Genomic DNA, 19,655 nt, shown 5'->3' with positions numbered 1-19,655 from the left:
GTACGCAGTGTCATCGACCAATAGAATAGCAAAGTGTCATGACGCCACTTCCTGACCGGTGGCTTTGCGGGAAGTTTGGTCCTCACACAGCTAAACGTAGAGTCAACACCAAACAACACAGTCAAGGTGTGTATTCATGTTATGGTTTAATGAAACGTTGAAGGGGCTGTTTTTACTGACAGCGTCGCAGATATCTAAGAGCTTTTTGCTTTAAACGGCGTCATGTAACGTAGCAGCTAACGGGAGGCGTCGATGCTAACGAGACAGCGCGGTTAGCTTGATGGCGAATCTACATTTATAAAAACGTTTTCCGGCTCACCACCTAACGTAGCGCCTCTCGACCTGCTCCGCCTGTAAGCGCTTTTTATTTTAGGGCAGGGGCTGTTATCTTTGCGCTACACACGCTGGTAATGAACTTAGTGGTAACGTAACTAAAGCTACAGCGCGTTTAAAGTAAGTACGTCGTTAACGTTAGCTAACTTCGCTAAGTTCGTAAATAGAAGAACACGACATCCATGTAGCATCAAATATGAAACCTCATAGTTCTTTATGTTTCGATATGCTCAAATCGGGTCATATGAGAATTCGTTGGGATGCTCGCTATGTAACATACGTCAGTATCCAGCATAGCATGTCACTGAAGCCTTGATGACTGTGCGTTTCAGATGCCTCCTAAATCCAAGGCGGCAGGGAAAGGCAGAGCTCCAGCTAAGAGGAAGCTGGCTGAGGAGTTCCCACCCGGAGAGGTCCTGACTGACACTGGGAAGAAGGCTTGGAAGCTGGGGGCTCCAATCGGCCAGGGGGGCTTTGGTCTCATATATTTGGGTAAGAGTCGATGGAATGCTGATGACGCAGTTCAAAAGTCAACTATAAATGATATGACTGCATTTGCATCATTACTTCTGAGACAAAAGTTCATGTCTGAACTCAGACTCAAGGCACCGACGTTTGTAATAGTTAGATATGTTATGTATTTAAATCCAACAATGTACAGTACAAGATATAACCTGCAAAGTCTGACATTGCAATTATATATATTATATATTTTTAAGTACTACTAAGTATTGAAAGTATTCTTTTTCTTGATCCCCAGCTGATGAGAATTCTGCCAAACCTGTAGGTGAGGATGCTCGCTATGTCATCAAAGTGGTAAGACCCCCAAAAAACTCAAGACATGATCTGAAATGTTTTTCCTTTCATATACTATATGTACACATCCCTAAAAAGCCATATAAGATCTCCTAGAAACAAACATAGCCATCTTCCCTGCCCAGCGTCGCTCCTTATTTAATGCAATCTCCTAGTTTAAGGCAGTGGATTAGCTGTAGTTTCCTACCTTTACAAAAAGGACATACAAATGGACAAATCAAGCGAAATAAATTTTATACAGTAATATTCCTCAATGTCCCTTGCACTCCAAGCCAACATCGGCTGCCCCCTGTGCTTCTGTCTGTATTGTGGTTTGTTCACTGTAGCCTGTCATGGTGCTTTCAGACCTGAAAGCGAATCGAGCGTTTGGGGTGGTGAGTTTACGTACAAAGTCAATGCAAAGACGCGTAGAGCCGCGATTTCCTTTTGGGCAGCGCAAAACAATGCGAAGGGGGCGGTGCCGGCGACGCGAAGCGAAGGCACCACCACAGGTTGAATAGTTTCAACTCGCATGACGCTGAGCCTGTCAGCGTTGATATTGTCCGTACGTCACTGACAGCTTCAGAGCGTTGTGTGGAGAGGGCCAGGCAGAGCAGGCGATTGAAAATCTGCTGGCCGGCGAAGAGCTGCTAAACTTGGGAGAGAGGAGCCGGGAGCAGTGCTCCAGCTTTTGGACTAATAAACACCCGTAGTCGGACTGGATTATGCTCCTGACAACTTCGCTGTTTGCTTGTGGGAGGAGCTCGGAGGAAACTGCTTTTATTAAATTAGCTTGTTACTTTAGTTTTTGGGATTACAACGTTGATTTATCTTCACTGGAGCTTCTCAGCAGCTAGCTTCTGTGCACATCCGGTTCCAGTGTTGTTAGCGTTGTTAACCGGACAAAACTGGACATTGCTGGGAGAAAAGAAAGCGAGGAGGTTGAACTACCTGGTGAGTTCAGAAAACATGTGTATGTAACTTTAGTCCAGCTATCATTGTACTGTACTGTGACCAAGTTAGCATAGCATAGCCCTGATCGATCCGAACTCCATTCAGAAAACAAACATTTTAGAAGTTGTTGTCCTGCTGTCTTGCTGACAGACCTGACAAAGCATGAATTCATATGTTTAACAAATCTGCATCATATGACCCGTTTATTGCTATTTAATCACAGCAAATTGTTTACTTTGGGTTCATACAGCTGTAGTAACGGTGAGTTGTGTTTATTCCGGGTTTATTCGCGTTGTGTGTGAACACTCAGCACTTGTCCATCGATAAAACTCCTGTGAGGAGAGCGTTGCGTGGATTACATTCGCATATGGTCTGAATGCCGCATTAGTGTTGCAGCGCTGCTCTCTCCGTGACAGCCGTGCTCTGCAGTGATGTTCTTACAAGGATTTGGCAAAATAGAAGGATTCTCTGAACTCCGACTGTAGCAAATCTGTTCTCTCTCCTCTTATTAGCTAAGCTTAGTGTACCATACTTTCAGGTAGCTGCTTCTCACTCCACAAAATGACACAGGTCATATAAGCTGTCACAAATTAACATCAATTCAAAGAATTACTTCATGACCGAACAAAATGAAACTTAGCTGTTGTCGGGTGTGTGTGCGCTCTGCAGCCGGTGTTTGTACTAATCCACAGACTGTTGGTGAGGTAGAGTGAGAGAAGAATGACTCTGTAATACAACTGTACAATTTCCAACAAAGTGACTTATTTCATCCTACTGGGTCTATTTCAGGAGTCACATTCTCCCAGTTAAACTTTCCTTAATATTAGATATATATATTTTCTGCTTAATCCTTCAATATTTAGATCAATCAGCTTGAGTCAGATGCATATTTAATTAACATTTAGGTAAATGACGGTATCAGATTGGACTCGATATCTGCACATACCCACAATAAAAGGACTTGGATCGGGATCAAATCCAAAAAACTTGATTACGACATCCCTTGATGAAACAGTGTCAGTGAGTGAAAGAAAACTTGTTGTGAGAAGGAGATTAAGCTAGCCACACCTACATTTTGAGTGCACACGTATTCAAGCCTTTATGGTAACTGAAACGGCCCAGAGCGAGCTGACAGGCAGGTTAGCAACTTTATCCTGTCAGTTTGTCTCTTTACAAAGACAAGTGCTGCAGTATGAGTCCTACCTGAAGAGAGGCTGTGAAGTCTTCATGTTACGCCGTACGAGAACCACATACAACATTATTTATCAAACTGGGTCGGACTGGATGAATTTAGTGTGAGGATACACATGTGACAACGTCCAGTTTTCAAAATAAGGCGTCTATACTGGATGGAAATAAGATTAATTGGATTATATTCACAGAAAGTATAAAACATATTACACGTGTTAAATAAAAAAGTAAAAACAACAACAATAAAATGCAGAAAATTACTTATTCTGTTTTCTATTCGTTGATTTAGGGTTGCTGGAAAAACATTAAATATGCTACATTTGTTGACTTTTGTTGCTGTTTTATCACCATTTATAGCTCTACAATGGGTTTTTGATCAAATAGTTTACTAGAGCACAACATTGTTTACAAGAGTCCAAAGTTATTCATGGATAGCCTCTTAATTTTGCACCAAATTAATGCATTTAACGGTCGTCTTACGTGCAAGTGTTCACTCGCACTGACTTTACTTGGTTTAAAACTTGGTAACCTATGACGTTACAATTCGCAGTGTTCACAAATGTTTTGATTGTTTGATAGGCTGCGTCATTAACAAGCCCACAAGCGGCTCACCTGCTGCCGTGATAACGGACCGCGGGTGGAAAAATACGAAAATTTAGGGCGGGGTTTAACAATCACAATGCCTGCTCTACCATCGACCATCTGTTAGCCATCGCCAATGGACGATAGTATCGTCTATCGCCCTAACCCTAACATTCATAACAACACAGTCCCTTGTTTTTGCAGTGCTGTTGTTCAAACACCTGGACATAAATGTGCTTGTTGTTTTGTCCACAGGAGCCCAGTGATAATGGACCACTGTTCTCTGAGCTCAAGTTTTACATGAGAGCTGCTAAGCCTGATCTGAGTAAGCCACTTTATCATTCCTTCTAAACACACACAAACACCTAGAAGTATGTCACTAAGCCAAAGTTAGCCTTGTGATCATAACACAACATAGTCTATCACCACCAGGGCAAACAAATAAAAGAAAGCCAACTTTCTTAATTAAAAAAGACAATCTTGTAGCTGAGGCACGGAGGGGCACTGCAGAGGAAGGGAAGCTTTGGGTGGCAGCGCCATTGGCCCCCAGGCCACAGCTTTGCATTTTCTATAATAACAATTCAAATGTCAGTCTCCCCTGACAATTAACTGTTATATTACTAAGGAACCAAAGGCTCATATTTTATTCATGCTGGAATCTCACGTTGTTGGTAAATATTTGTCCCAGCAGCAGATTAGCTTGCGGCAGTGCTGCCCCCACCCCCCCCACGGAATATACTCTTATTACTTTGAGCATCACAACCATCACCTACATACACTAGCACTGGTTAGCAGTGTTTACAGGAAGTTGTAGTAACCTAACTGCCTGTGATTTACATGATGTGTATTTCATAGATTTAAACACAGTTTCAGGACATTGTGGCCAAAAAAAGTTCTATGACTTTCCTCTTCTCCTGCAGTTCAGAGCTGGATGAAGTCTCACAAGTTGAAAAGTCTGGGAGTTCCCAGGTACTGGGGCTCTGGTCTGCATGAGAGAGACGGGGGAAGGTAAGACTTTGACCACACGGGCCACACTCAATACCCATTCCCACTCACTCTTTTTGGGGAAAGAGTGACTTTTTTTAGTTTTAGGTTTTTGAAGCTAAATTATTATTTCGGTATTTTTTCACATTTTCAGAGTGAGAATTGTCCTTGAGCGAGACTGCAGTTTCTTGTTAAAAACTAAGGGTGTTACCGGGAGTCTCAGTAGGGACCCTTTCCATGATGTTGTCAGACACACCTGGCGTAACAGTCTGAGCCTGTCGGTTGCAAAAATAAGCACTTTTTGTTGGACATAATTTTGAGGGGTGCAATTTGCCAGAAGAAAGATGTTGCAGCTGGTTAACGGCTGCCGGCTGAAGCCTTCTACTGCACGGATTCCAAAAGTTTTTGCACTTACAAGTCATTTCAACACCAAAATATGTGGGGGGGGGGGGGGAGGGCCCAGTTTTAAACATACTGAAATTATTCATTAACGACGTACAAAAACAACAAGTCATCAAACAAGTGCAAATCATAGGAAGGGTGCATATTCTTTAGTGTACAGACAAACAGTTTCAGGGGATGTTATATTTCGTCAAAATATTTAAAACAAAATACAAATCTTTAGGATTTTAAAATCTCCTGGAATTAAAAAAAGGTAAAAGCCAATTTAAAAGTTTGACCTCTTTTGTAAATGCAATAAAATTAGGCCATTTACTGTCTTACCATGAAATTTAGCAATTAAAATGAAAATATTAGTTAGAGAGAGTTAGAGTTGACATCTGATATTTCTGTTATCTTGTAGGGTATAGAACGGTAAATTTACAAAATAATATTAGAATTTCTCCAATATGGCTGATCCATAAATGTTTCACAATAAGGCAGGACCAAGATTTTTTACAAATGGCACAGTGCGTTTCTGTATCTTAGCTGAGTTAACCAGTGCATATGTAAGATGAAATTTAGTTACTTATTAGATTTAGTTGAGACCCAGGCCTTCTTACATATTTAACAAGGAGTTTCAAGGTCTTATGTATGGGTATATATATATATATATATATATATATATATATATATATATATATATATATAATAGACATTGCCAAACATTTTGTTTTTTCTCTGACCCAAAAAATGCCTACATTTGTAAAACCTGAAATAGTTTCAGTCCATCAGAAAGTTCTGCTGTTCTGTACTGCTTTTCGTCTGCATTTGTCTGCTGCTTTTAGCACATTAACAACCAACAATTTAGTAATAGAGCTTGTCTGACATTTCAGAGGTACTAAAGAAGTATCCTTTGTACCTCCCAGGTACAGGTTCATGGTCGTTGACAGGCTTGGCACAGACCTGCAGAAGAAGTTTGAGGAATGTGGAAGGAGGTTCCCCAGGAAACTGGTCCTGCAACTCGGCCTTCGACTGGTTGGTTATTTCATGATCAAATGGTTTCATTTCATTTGCATGTTTTCCACTGAATTGCAGTTAAGTTAAGCAGGAATGTCATGTTTTGAGGGAATGTGTTGCAAACATAGCATGAGGGGGAACTATCAATGTCCTGTTTAATAATAATTGTTTTATTTTGAGGACATTAAATGAAAGGGAATACTAATTTAAAACCTTTTTCTAGCTCAAAAACTCAAAAGTGGGTTATGTTGTGTGTTATGTAATCAGTGAGGCCTAGTCTCACGTAGCAAGCATTGTTTCAGCGTGGTGCCTCTAAGCCCCGTCCCTCTTCTGTGCTTGGACAAGTAGGCTTTCAGGAAGGAGGGATGAAAAGAGGTGCTGAAGGAGTGGACAAAATAAGAAATAAAATGTCTTTTTTGAACATTACAGCATGTGAACATTTTCTAGTAAAAAATGTAAATACAAGTATGAGCCTGAATATGAGGATTTTACGGCACCTTTAACTACTGACCTAACTGAGATGGAACTCGAGGGAAACGCTGCAGAGGGTGCAGTGAGTTTGTAACAAGTTAATTTGTAAGTTATACAGTAACTTTAGTCGTCATCCATTATGTTGATAAGTCCGCAAGTATTTACTTGTTAAGTTAGAAGTTATTTATTCCCATGTTCTGAACAACGTAACACTGTTGATACTGTGTTGAAATAAATGATCATAATGTTCTGTGTCCTTGCTGGTTGTGTCGACACATTCTGAATCATTACCAGTTGTTCTTAACAGGCAGTTCACTGCGTGCCCCTTGCAAATTTGTTACATTATTACGGTTACGGTTTTGTGTTTCTTTGTAGTGTAGCAGTGTTAACAATGTGACTGAAAACATTCTTCCTCAAACCATTTTCTGATGCTCCAAAATATGTATTTAAATAATTAAATTAATATCATAAACATGCGACGACTAGTTACTTGGACTAATGACTACTAGGCGACTAGGAAAATCTATAGTCAGGGGTAGCCCTAGTTGCTACAGTTTTTAACATTAGGACATCGCCCACAGTGTCCAACATTCATGGTGGTTTTGAAGTAATAATCTATTGCAGTCTCAGATCATCCCTAGCTTGGGATCTGACTGCAGGATGATAGGGGTGTTCCTGATCATGCTACAGTCAGATTGTATCTGCATAATGACATCTGGGGTCATTGCATTTTCACATCGTATTAATACCCATTTGTTATCTCTAGTTTAATATGCAAATTAGCTGGGCAGGGATCATCTCCTGAAGTGATGCTGCTGTGTCGGTACAGGAAGAGGCGGAGTGAGGCAACACTTTCTAGGACAGATTTTTTACTAAGACTGTGTCCACACTGTACAGATGTCATTCACACTTGGCTGAGATCTGATCACAATGCAAGTCCCCTCCAAACGTGGTCTCCCATTGTGATTACAGTGTACAATCTGTGCGGCTTAACTGCATTAACGTGTGTTTGCCTCTTTTTCATCACTAATATTAAGAGATATCACTGTTTTCTCCTTGTGTAGCTGGATATTCTGGAGTACATACATGAGCACGAGTATGTGCATGCTGACATTAAGGCATCCAACCTTGTGCTGAGCCACAGTGATCCCAACCAGGTCAGTAGAAGTTAAAGCATCTTATGACTAAAATCATCACATTCTATTTTGGGGGAAATGAAAATGAAACGTGCTTCCACAACCTTAACAGTTTCAGCACTGCGTTTGCTAATATTGGGAAACTAAAGTGCTCCTCTGACCCCAGCACTGCTATTGAAATTAGGGAGATGATTGTGTTTTTGATCATAACACACTTGTGCTGCTTCATTAGATTCACTTAAGGGCTGGAGAGGAGGGAGGGAGGGGGAGGGAGGGTGTGTGTGTTCCAAACGGGGGCCGATTAGATGGCAGCAGCTAAGACATTCTCCTAGCAAACAAGGCAGGGGCAAATATTTAATTTGAAGATTAATAATGTATCATTGGTAGTGTTATTAAAGAGCTATTTATAAATGACAATTTAAAAATCGGCCCCTCTGGATTTTATTATTAGGTACGGTTGGTTCTTTTGTAGCTGTGCTGTGTTTGTTTTCCCCTGGACTTACGGGGATGTAGGTTTGGTTTTATTACTGTGCGTTTCTTTATTAGGGCAGATAACCCACTGTAGTATATAAGCACAATACAGAATAAATAATAAAAATGAGGCTTATGTAGGTGGAATGACAATTTAAATTCTAAAAGGGTGGAATCATCTGCTCCCCATGCTTTCAGTCTTTGTGCTAAGCTAGACTTAACATGTCCCCGACGTCTATCTTGCATGAACACAGAAGAATTTTTTGTTCTCAATTGTACAGTGTGATTCCTGGAACCATTACAGATGTATTTGCGTTCTCGGTCTGTGCATGTCTGAATCGGTGTGTTTGTGAATTGTAGGTTTACTTAGTAGATTATGGCCTGGCATATAGGTACGCACCCGACAGTGTCCTCAAAGAGTACAAGGAAGACCCCAAGAGATGCCATGACGGTACCATCGAGTTCACAAGCATTGACGCCCACAAAGGAGCATGTAGGTACAAACCCACTACTTGTAGTTTTATGACCCCATATACAGCCTTTAAAACCAGGCTGCCAGGTCTTTATTCTCTAAACACTCAGGAGTGACTGTATTTTCCAAACAATACTCCATTAATGGATTTTGTTATAAGTTAGAATCATATTATCTTAGGAAGAATGTGGTCACACAACTGGATAACAATTCCAGTGGTATTGCTGCTATGCTAGTACCTAAAGGTAGCTGCTGAATGTGTGGTTGTCTGGCTCCAGCTGCATCTAGGCGGAGCGACCTGGAGATCCTGTGCTACTGCATGGTTCAGTGGCTGTGTGGACGCCTACCTTGGGAGGACAAGCTGCAGGACCCCCTCTACGTCAGAGACTCTAAACTCAGGTGGGAGAAGCACGCCTGCATTCGCTGCCTCTCTGACAGAGTTCTTTTAGTGAATACACAAGGTTGTCTGCTGAATCCAGGCTGGAAATCATTTGGAATTTGGAATATTCTTTATTATTCCAAGCAGTTTTGCAAGTTTACCTTTCAAGTAGAGGGAGGTGTGTTAAACTGAGAATCTTTTTTACTTTTTTCACCCTTTAGGAGTCAAGAAAACATCTCTGAATTCATGACCAAGTGTTTCTCCCCTCAAGACAAGCCAGGTAAGAAAGAGAGTGAGAGAGAGAGACACACACACACACACACACACACACACACACACACACACACACACACACAGGTGGCAAACAACAAAGGGGTGAGTGTAGACTTTCCATGGGCATTAATAACAATATAAAAACAGAAATAGACTAGTATTACCCATGACTCCTTAGTTTCTCCTGCTGCTTAATGGCCCAGTATTACAGTACTGTTTGTAGCTTCCAGCTGTGTGTGTGTGTCTTTGTTTGTTAAGCCTGTCAGGATAACTACTTTTGTTGGATGATATATTGTCCCAGCAATAAGTGCAGTAAATGATTATTGTCATTGTCACTATTCATTTGCATTGCATTCCATCGATTTCATTTGAACAGAGCAAGGGGCTTGTGTCTGTTGCACTCACTACAGCTCGGTGATTGATCGAATTTTATTGTCAATTACGATTTTGGCTTCCAAAAAAAGATAATTGAGATAAAATTATTATTGTTCTGCATTCCACAATGATGCTTTTGTTTTAACTTGTGGTATAAATCTAGCACACCTCTTTTCATTCCAGTAGCGCCCCTCCCTAAAAGCCCAAACTCTCTCAGCTAGGCTGCAGCATGTTGAGCTCCGCTCGAGCCAACATGACTGGGGGGGCTATAACTGGACGAGGTCCAGGAGGTCACCATTATTAGGTTAAACCTAGCGGAGTTTTCCTCTACGCATAGCTTTAGAAATGACATAATAATTCTACTTATTCATACTTATCTCACTCACTGTTGGTTTAAATCACTGCATCTCCCGACAGAACGCCACAGGTGAATTTCAGCGTTATATAATGTAACGAGTTGTCATCAGCTCGAGTAGTTCACCTGTCTCTCTCCTCAGCTCCACTCTGCCCCCTCGGCAGACCATCCACCCCCCATAACTGTCATTGCTGTCATCCTCTTGCTCTATTATTATATTTTGTTTAAAGTTAATAATGTAGGATTACTATTTCTATTTTCATTTGTTTCTATTTGAGATTTTGGGGTAATGCTTATATAATAATTTTTTAAAAAGTAGTTCAGTGAATGCAAGGTGTTTTCTAAGTCAGTGACTAATCGTGTTAAATGTGATCTCAGTTTTGACCAAAATAATCGTGATTAGGATTTTTGGCATAATCGAGAACCATGTAAAAATAAACAACACACACACACACACACACACACACACACACACACACAAAGTTCTGCAGATTTCTCTTGTCATGACCTCACCTGGTTGTGAATAGAAGACACGTCACAGCAAAGCCCACAATGCATTTCTACACTTTCAGTGTGAAGCAGCAGCAGTATCAGGACCTGTTTGCTTTTTCATTCACTGTAACTTCACAAACCGAAAATTCAATATAAAATAACTATAATGTTCATCACATTTGATTATTTTCTTCTTTTATTTGGAACCAGACAATGTTTAATTTTTGTTATGAGTTTCTCTGTTGAATTTCCGGAATCTTAATCCACAATATAAAGTTTGTTATATCAGTTAAAATATTTTATCGGCCTAGCTACCAAGGTGATTGACATCTTTCATTTACATTCATACATATCTAATAGAGGGTATGCATTGATGTCTCTGTTCAAAGGATAGCATACCCTCTATAGTCCTTTGAACAGAGACCTACTTGGTTCTCATTAGGAGTTTGAAGTCCAATCACACTCACTGCAGCAAAAATTATTAGTGCAGACTGTAACATTAGTTGTCTCTCTGTGGTGAGAGCTGCCATTTTAATGCCGGCACTTTGACCTGAAGGCAGTGTGTCGGCTCAGGCAGAGGAGACGAACACGAAGAGTCACCCCTCCCTCCTTCTGCTCTGCTGAGCACAACCAAACTGTTGTTTACAACTCCGTGTGTGTGTGTGTGTGTGTGTGTGTGTGTGTGTGTGTGTGTCAAGTCTAAGTAAAGTCACACCAAACAGAATTAGACAGGACGCAGTGACCAGAGTAGCACATTATGGTGACAACAAAGTGTTGGAGCAAAGATAGTTAATATAAAGGTATGGGGAAAATACAGCACAACATTTGATATACTGTAGCACAGGGGTTTTCAAAGTCTGAGGCGGCCGCCTCCTGAGTTAACTTGCTTAAAGCTGGGGTAGGCAATGTTGGAGACCTTGCCAGAGACAGCTAGATTTAAATAAAAAAAGGTCTGTCTAAGGTATTTATTAGTTTCTGAGTGAGAAAGTGAGGCTAGCACTAAAATAACTCTGAACTGTCACACACATTTAGGCTATTCTACATTGTAATACAGTCCAGACCAGCCTCCCTTTTATTAACTAATGTAATGTTTTTTCACTTCCATTCACTGAGCTTCCCCTGAAACAGTTTGGGGCCCCCCTGGGGAGGCGCGTCCAGGGCTGTAGCATATAAGAAGATATAACGGACATACCTGAGCTTCATACATTTTCTGGTACTGCTGATACCGGCATAGAGGCTAGTAGGTTCGCAGCAGGCTTTTGGTTAATGATGAAACGCGTTGTTGTGTTGCAGATGAGATCCAGAGGTTCATGGAGGAAGTTAAATCTCTGGGATACCAAGACAAACCACCGTACGACAAGTTACGCTCCATCCTGCAGGCTGGACTGAAGGCCATCCAGGCTAAAGATGACGGCAAACTGGAGTTCACTCCTGTGAGTGGAGCAGTATCAACTCCTGCTAAGGTCAGCACACACACTGAAAAACAACAACTTGAGTGATTCCAGTAATAATATCCTCGATAGGAATGCTCTGCTTCTTCACAAGTACTCAGATTGTTTGTTTCTATAAAAGTAGTCATACCACTGTGTAGAAGGTAAAGTCCTACATTCAGAACATTACATAAGTAAAAAGACACCACTACTGACGAAGTGAAAGTACAGACAATGGTAAAAGGAACCTCCAGAGACTCCCCTCAACTTTACAGAGCTTTATTGTGACTTTCAGCTCATACCACCTTCACTGCAAGTACTGTGAAAGGGTCTAAAGTGCAGTAATGTTCTTAGCCCCGTTGTAAAAACCTTGGTAAGCTTTAATGTTAGAGAATGTTTTTATCTTCTCCCAAATCAAACTAGACATCTGACATATCGAATAGAGTCAGCTGAACTCAGGACTGACTGTTTAACACACTGGTGTTTTCTGCTGGTGTCTTTTGAAATAGCTGGTTGTTAAGGAGCCGTGTACTGAAAGCCATGGGTGCTTTTGTAGGGTTGACTGATAACATAACTAAAATATTATCTTTGTCAGACTTGCACTCTGACTGGCACCCCGGCTCCTAGTCAAATTGCAGCGTTCCGAGCAAGTTATGAACAACTTACTCGCCTTGCTGGTTAAAGCAGTGCTGTGCATTCCGGCAACAAGCGCATCCAACAATAAATAACAATAACAACAATAAAGAACACTGTAAAATCGGTCTGTTTATTTAGCCTACTATTGTGGGCGGGGAAGAAAGAGAGCCCTCCATAGCTTAGTGACGTTCACTGTTTCCATTCTTACTGTTTGTTCAGTGAGAAGTTACAGTACACTAATTAGTCTATATTCAGTTTCAGTATTTTATTTACAGTACAGGCTTATATTTGCCTCTCTCTCTCTCTGTCTCTGTCTCTCTCTCTCTCTCTGTGCATATGGAAGATGCCACCGGGGACATGGCATAGTCAGCCGAAGGGTTACTGGGCCCCGGTGCTGGTTATTGTATGTAATTATCCCGCCAATCTGTTCACCTCAGCAGGCGCCGCTTGGTGATCATGAGGTAGCAATTGTCAAAATGGAGGCAAAAATGGGAAGGGGGAAGGGGGGTGAGTGATAGTTCAGGCTGAGAGTGGAGCTTCATTATAGAGGCCCGGGGAGGAGGAGGAAGGACGGAGGAGTTGATTGCCTTCATTAAGTGCATGACTCTCTCAGAGGCCACTTTTTCTTTCTCTTTCCTCAGCAGACGCTTTGATTTCTGTAGAGAGGACAGAGATAATAAAGTCGTAATTTATGGAAAACTCTTCTCTGTATTAGCAGTGATTCTAAGAAACCTCCATCTTTGTTGATCCCACTGTTTAAATGTGCTTTACGAGCAGAAGTCTGTGTTTCCCACCAGATTACAGTGTAACTGGTGTGGACGGGGGGGGACCACAGCGGGGAATATGTCTATTTCTTATTTCACATTTTTATTCTTAATTCTCAACCTCAATTTAGTATTCACTCACTACTTGAAGCTGCTCACCTTGCTTTTACCTTCAGTTGTCTTTTCCCCACACCTCCACCTCTGGTCTCTTACTGCAAACACACCTGCTTGCCCCGCCCCTTCCTGTTTCTCTCTCCCTGCATGTGTCTGCTCTGCTGTTTTCACAGCAGCAGGTGTGCCGCATGTGGGGGAGACTTGTTAGAGACGTAACCTATCAAAACCAACGTGGTACCTAATGATATCTGCACTGGTGCGTTCACTGTTGCTTTAGCCGGTCTGTGCTTGTAAATATCCAGCATGTCCACATCCACATGAATAATACTAGATAACATCTCTCCCTGTGTTTCTCTGCTAAATGCTAATTTGGTATGCATATAGACTTTCTGTACACTGGAGGTACTGAGAGTCAGAGAGTTTGTTTGGCGCTCTGTGCAGCCCTCCAGACTTGTCACCTTTTGTCAGAAAATTGCTGTTTTTAATCCAAAATAGGTCATTTGTGTGGTACTCGTTTAATATGACTAACGGAGAGTTTTTCTTGCATAGAGGAATTATGGGCGCTCCCCAAAGAGGTTTCCATCGGCGCCAAAATGATAAGAATTGAGAATAAAAATGGCATTTCAAGTCCTCCAAATGTGTTTAATCAGCAATTCATCAACGGGCAGAACCCCTCATGAGTTTGTGTCCTGTTTGCGGTCAGAACAGCAGAGCATGTAACAGAACATTTTGATGGACTCGTGTCAGTGAGGTCTTGGTGGTGGTGAGATGGCAGAGCGTTAATTGCATTTGCTCACATTACACACACAGAAGGCTGGAAGCTCAGAAATGTCAGGTCGCCTCACTGCCAAGTCAAGGCCTCGCCTCCGCGTTCGTCTCTTCATCCCTCCCGCCATCAGACAACGCTGCAGGCCTTAAGAGCTTCCACAAACAAATACTGGCTGGTTTTAGTTAAAAACAAAAATGTCTTCATTTAAAGACATTTGAACAAAGCTGTGTTGTACTTTGCATTTGGCTGTCAGACTCTTTCATGTCCATCAAGACATTTCCTGCTCAGCTACAGTAATAGAAATTGAAAACAAAATGTCAGATTGTTGTTGCAATGTCTTAGAAGTTAGAGAAGGTTTCTATGTAGTCCGAACAAGTGGTGCAGCAACAACTCTCAGCTGGGTAACAAATGTACAGTAACTTCTACACATGTCCGTGTTCACCCACCTTCCAGCTGATCTCCATTCTCTTTAATTTCTCCAGAAGACCACAAAGAGAAAGAAAGCAGCAGATGAAGCCGGAGAGAGTGAGACTGAAGGAAGTCTCATCAAGAAAAAGAGAGTCACAAAGAAAAAAGGTTGGTATAATTTGTCTCTGAACAGATACAGGTTATTTTGTCCATTGGCAATATTTTATTATTTACAGCAACTGCAGGAGTTTTTACAAATCTGTCACATGTTCTCTTCTCTGCCCACTTTGTTGCAGCCTCTGTGATACTAAATCTAAGTTATAGGTACTTAGATTACATCTGCCTTGACTGGGACAACCTTAAAAGGTTTTTATAAAAACATTTAGAACAATGGGGCGTCACGGTGGCCTATGCGTTAAGACACATGCCACGTAAATAGCAATGCCCCAGGTTCTAATCTGACCAGGAACCTTTGATCCATTTCAACCCTGTATCTCTCCTCACATTTCATGTCAGCCTCTAAACTGTCTACTGTCAATTAAAGACAAAAATGAAAGATTGGTGGACACTTGCCTGGACACCATAATGCCCAGGCATGCATTAGTATTTGGGGAGAGGTGGCAGTGGTCTGTCTGTGTCTGGCAGAAATGGGTATGCAGAACACATTTATAAAAAAAACATAAGCTTTATAGTGTGTGTTGTGGCGCAAACAAAAAAACCCTCACACAGTGGTTCTGGTTGCTGAAGAAAGCTTGAGAACAAAAATGCATATGTGTATTTTACAGTAGTGGCTGCAGGCAGTGTATGCCAAGTTGTAGAAGTTAAGACTGATAGAAGTTAAAGACATGAATAATAGAAAACAGTGTCAGATAATTTAATATTGCGGTGATAGTGTCTTTTATAGGGGGAGGCTTTACTGGCCTGCTTAAACATGATGGATTTTCCTCTGCAGAAGTGAATGGAGTGAAGAAAAATACCAAAAAGACTCCAATACCAAGGAAGGCACCCAGCACTGGAAAACAGGGTGACCCCAAATCCAGACTGGTGGAGATGGGCACCCAGACGTCACCCGGACTCGCCCAGAGAACCCGAGGCAGAACCAAGACAACCAACTCTTAGACATCCTCCTCTGTCTACCCCCCCCCTCCTACTTTGTCCTCTCTGCTTCTTAAAAAGTCTACTTTTTTAAGTTTTATATAGTAGGGTTTTCTGTCTGTTATGCACCGATAGATGTTTGTTTGTATTTGGTGTGGTTGAAGCCAAATCATTTGTAATAAAGAGGAAATTAAATTGTCCGTCTTGTGTTTGTAATTAAAGGTTTCAGGGTCAAGGGCCGATGGAAAGAAAACTCGAGTTTATCGAGTTTTACTTTTTCACACTTTTATTCAGTATCACCGTGACACAGGTATCTGGGCTCAACCCGGGTGACTATAACCAATCATTTTAAGAAACACAAGTGTGAGAGGAAGCCATAAAGGCTGGTGGATTAAAAAGTAAAGACACCCATTTCCACAGTAAGGAGTGGCACCCACTTCTTGAAGTGAGTTTGAGAGGTGTCCGGTGTGTTTCATGATATCCCGGTGGGCACTAATTGACAAAGGTTGCTTTCTGAGCATTAAGAATGGTTTTAGGGTTCGTGTTACACTCAGGTTATGGTTAGGCATGTAGTTGGGATGTTCCTGGAGGATGTAGCCATGTCTTAGGCTACTCCAGTGAAGTCACCATATGCTGATGGTCTAAGTAGAGAAATGTCCAAACCTTCATTAAGCTTCTAATGAGTTTTTGTTGAAACTGATGGAGTTGATTCAACTTTGAAGGAAATTGTTTGTGGTGCTGTTGAACGGCATTGCGTTTTGCTTGGCGGGTGTTGAGTGTCATGATAATTTTTTTTCAAGTTGTTGTGAAATTTAGGTCAAATCATCAGTTATATTTCTATCAGAGCCAGACAGGAGAACATTTCGCACACGAGAAGCTGCTGACAAGCTGTCCATTTCCCCTCCATCCACTCTCTAGCTTATGGACAGTCCCCGATGGGACCCTCCACCTCTCTCATTAACTCCCAACAGGCTTCCCTCCTCTCCCTTCCCATGGTGGAAGACATCTCCTCTAATATCAGTGTTGTGAGGGCCTCCGGGGGCCCCTGTGGCGGGTGGTGGCTTGCCATCGATTGTTCCAGCCTCTGCAGGAGTAAAGAGCCCCCCTGCCTGGCTTTCTTCTCCACCTCCCACCACCCCTCCCAGACACTGACCTTGGGGGCGCCACAGCCGCGGTCCCGCAGTAGGGGGCACTAGTACATAATGATAGCAAATGGATGGAGGTGGGTAGGGGGGGCTTGGCTGGAGAGATGGAGGGTGAAAAGGGACAGCACTTAACCACAACACTAGCATCTTTTCTGCTTGCAGAGAGAGGTGTACAATTTCACCGCGGCCGGCCCTTTTCATTTGGCATGGACGTGTTATCCACTGGCCGGCCTGGCAGGCAGGCAGTTGTTGCCCAAGTGTTTGCTGTGGTCGGCCTCCGATAGGCGAGCTGGCGTAGCGTGAAAGCCTCGCAGCGGTGGCCTAACCACCACTCACGATACAGATGCCAGCCCTCCCCTGGCCCACGCGCCAATAACTCTTAACAGTTTCCCCGGCCGGTTTCCTGTGTTTGTGACAATTGTCAGTGTTTTGGTGGGGTGGGCCGGGAGGGGATCCAGTGTGTTCAAACTCAAATGTAAGGTACGGCTGAAGCAGGTTTCGTGCCGGGTCCAGAAGTTCAGGCGTAAGGAAAAGTAGACTTGGAATATTTCCCATTCCAGGCTTTCAGTTTTAGCAAAGTTTTGGATTCATGGATGAATGACAGACTGCAAAGTTGCATCAGTGCGCTGCCATATTTTAATTCTCTGTATAATGGCTGTGAATGTCTAAATACATTTTGCATATTAAACAACATGAGAACCGAGACTACAGGACATAGCTGTAGACTCCAGTCACATGCATGGACTCGGTCTGTAATGACAAATCTGATGACTTTAGACTGACTGGCTCTATTGTGAATCAGTCGAGCAGCAACCAGTCACATTGCAGAAGCAGTGGGGAAACTGGCATGCAAATAAGTAACTTGTTTAGGATTTGAAACACAAAGAAGAAATTTGTCCTACGTCAGGACTTCATAGTCAAGTCTTGAGACTTACTCGTTAATAACCACATCTGGTAGAATACAATGTCTTCAACTGAATGTGCTTACTTTAAGCACATCAAAGCAGAGAGGGTGAGAGGGTTTTCCTCAGTCTTAACCTGGCTTTAAGCAGTCTATTCTAATTGTTTGACTGCTTGTCAACCAATATTCTAGACAGCACCATGCTCATCCCTAGAGTGATTTGTGGACAAAACAGTTTTTAAATCAAACTGAAAAATCACAAAACCTGGAAGTTAACTTCTGGAAACGGTGTAAGACTTTGGGTTTTGAACTGTTAGGAACTGTCAAAGAAAATGTGGCTGTGTGAAGGAGATGTCACAATGCGGCAGTGTGAAGGTTTAACTTGTTGCCATGCGTGTTCTGACGGGGTGTGTTCTACCTTGCAACTCGGCAGCCGTCAAACTGGTATTGTGTCTATGCAGAGTATCTGCAGGTGTGCCGAGAATCTGTGTCCACCAGGATACATTCCAGTTCCTACTTCCTACTTCCCACTCCAGCAGCTGCAGGAAGCTGTTTAACACACCAAAGCTCTGAGTAGCCCTCTGTACACTAGCTGCTCAGCACCAATCAGCAGACAGAGTTAGATACTAGCTGCTAAACTGATGAGAAATGAAACCGTATTAAAATTTCATTTCACAATAAAATGTGCTGAAAATACACACTGAAACTATTTCAGAGTTTTATTGAAAAACACAAATAAAATTAGCAGCACTGTGCACTTCTTGTTTGCATAAACATTCAACAGCCAACATGTCAACATATGAAAATGTGCATTAACATTAAAGATGTTAGAAAGTATATGCAGTGACCCCATGCACAACTTACATAAACACAAAGGAGTCTTAAGAAGACAGTGACAGTAGATGCAGCGAGCCCAACGATTGACAGAAAAACAGCTCTGCAGCTTTTCACCTGACTGCTGGATGTTAAAGTTTGGGTAGGCAATTTATTTCAGAAGCGTTGTCTTTAAATTTGTTGAAATTCTGTTTACACCCGGACAGCACTTAATAAATCAAATGCTGTGACACAAAATGAAATAATAAATAGGGACCAGATGAAATGATTGTTTGGCCTACCTGCCTGCCAGTGTTGGGCAAGTTACTTCCAAAATGTAATACATTATAGATTACTAGTTATGGTCATTTGAGAGTTATTAGCTATATTACAATATTACTGTCTCGGGAATTGTAATGCTTTACACTACTTTTGCGTTACTTTCACTGCTGTTTAATGGGCACATTACAGTAAGATGTGTCTGCGTAGGTGGGTTCTAGTGAGGTGCAGAGTTATATCCGCAGATCGGGTTGGTCTTTGTCATAAAAATGAACCTTCTGATTAATTGCTGGTGGGTGGGGTGAAATAAGATGAATCGTCTCCCCGTTAAGAAAGACGCATTTACACAAGGTGCAGCAGCATAGTGTCATTGATTATTTGCATCTCAGACAGGATCGGTCAGGATGAACTGACAGCAGCCTCTCTGATCATGAAAGTAAATTGTTAAAGAAAACACACAGCCTATAGAAATCTATTTACACACGATCCATCAGGGAAGCTGCCGTCTTGGTAAGAGGAGCCGAGCTCCCCTGTAGTTTGCACCCTGCCTACAATCTCAACCATTGGATTCCTGCAACAGGAAATAACGTTACTCTTTTCCTCACAGAATGTGTATGGTGAATTATTAAATAAAAAATAA

At 41.9% G+C, this 19,655-nt stretch overlaps 1 protein-coding gene across 2 annotated transcripts; it reads left to right on the top strand.

Moving 5' to 3' along the window:
* Positions 1 to 28: 28 nt before the first annotated feature.
* On the top strand, positions 29 to 16,077 carry vrk1 (VRK serine/threonine kinase 1). 2 transcript variants are annotated; one of them, XM_038729251.1, is made up of 13 exons: positions 29 to 126; positions 666 to 825; positions 1,094 to 1,149; positions 4,111 to 4,180; positions 4,776 to 4,863; positions 6,147 to 6,255; positions 7,773 to 7,865; positions 8,676 to 8,808; positions 9,066 to 9,186; positions 9,388 to 9,446; positions 11,955 to 12,124; positions 14,860 to 14,950; positions 15,735 to 16,077. In XM_038729251.1, exons 2-13 carry the CDS (start codon positions 666 to 668, stop codon positions 15,899 to 15,901), a joined length of 1,317 nt encoding a protein of 438 aa, XP_038585179.1. In that variant the 5' UTR covers positions 29 to 126; the 3' UTR covers positions 15,902 to 16,077. The 2 variants fall into 2 exon arrangements, with proteins under 2 accessions (XP_038585179.1, XP_038585178.1); XM_038729250.1 differs by having other exon boundaries at positions 14,857 to 14,950.
* The last annotated feature ends 3,578 nt before the right edge of the window (positions 16,078 to 19,655 follow it).

This window comes from Micropterus salmoides, unplaced genomic scaffold, assembly GCF_014851395.1.
Source record: "Micropterus salmoides isolate LMB-PRFRI ecotype aquatic unplaced genomic scaffold, ASM1485139v1 Ms_hic_scaffold_19, whole genome shotgun sequence".
In the NCBI taxonomy this organism is placed as follows: Eukaryota; Metazoa; Chordata; class Actinopteri; order Centrarchiformes; family Centrarchidae; genus Micropterus; species Micropterus salmoides.
The sequence above is the reverse complement of the archived record's forward strand: the minus strand, read 5'-3'. Positions and strand labels throughout refer to the sequence as shown.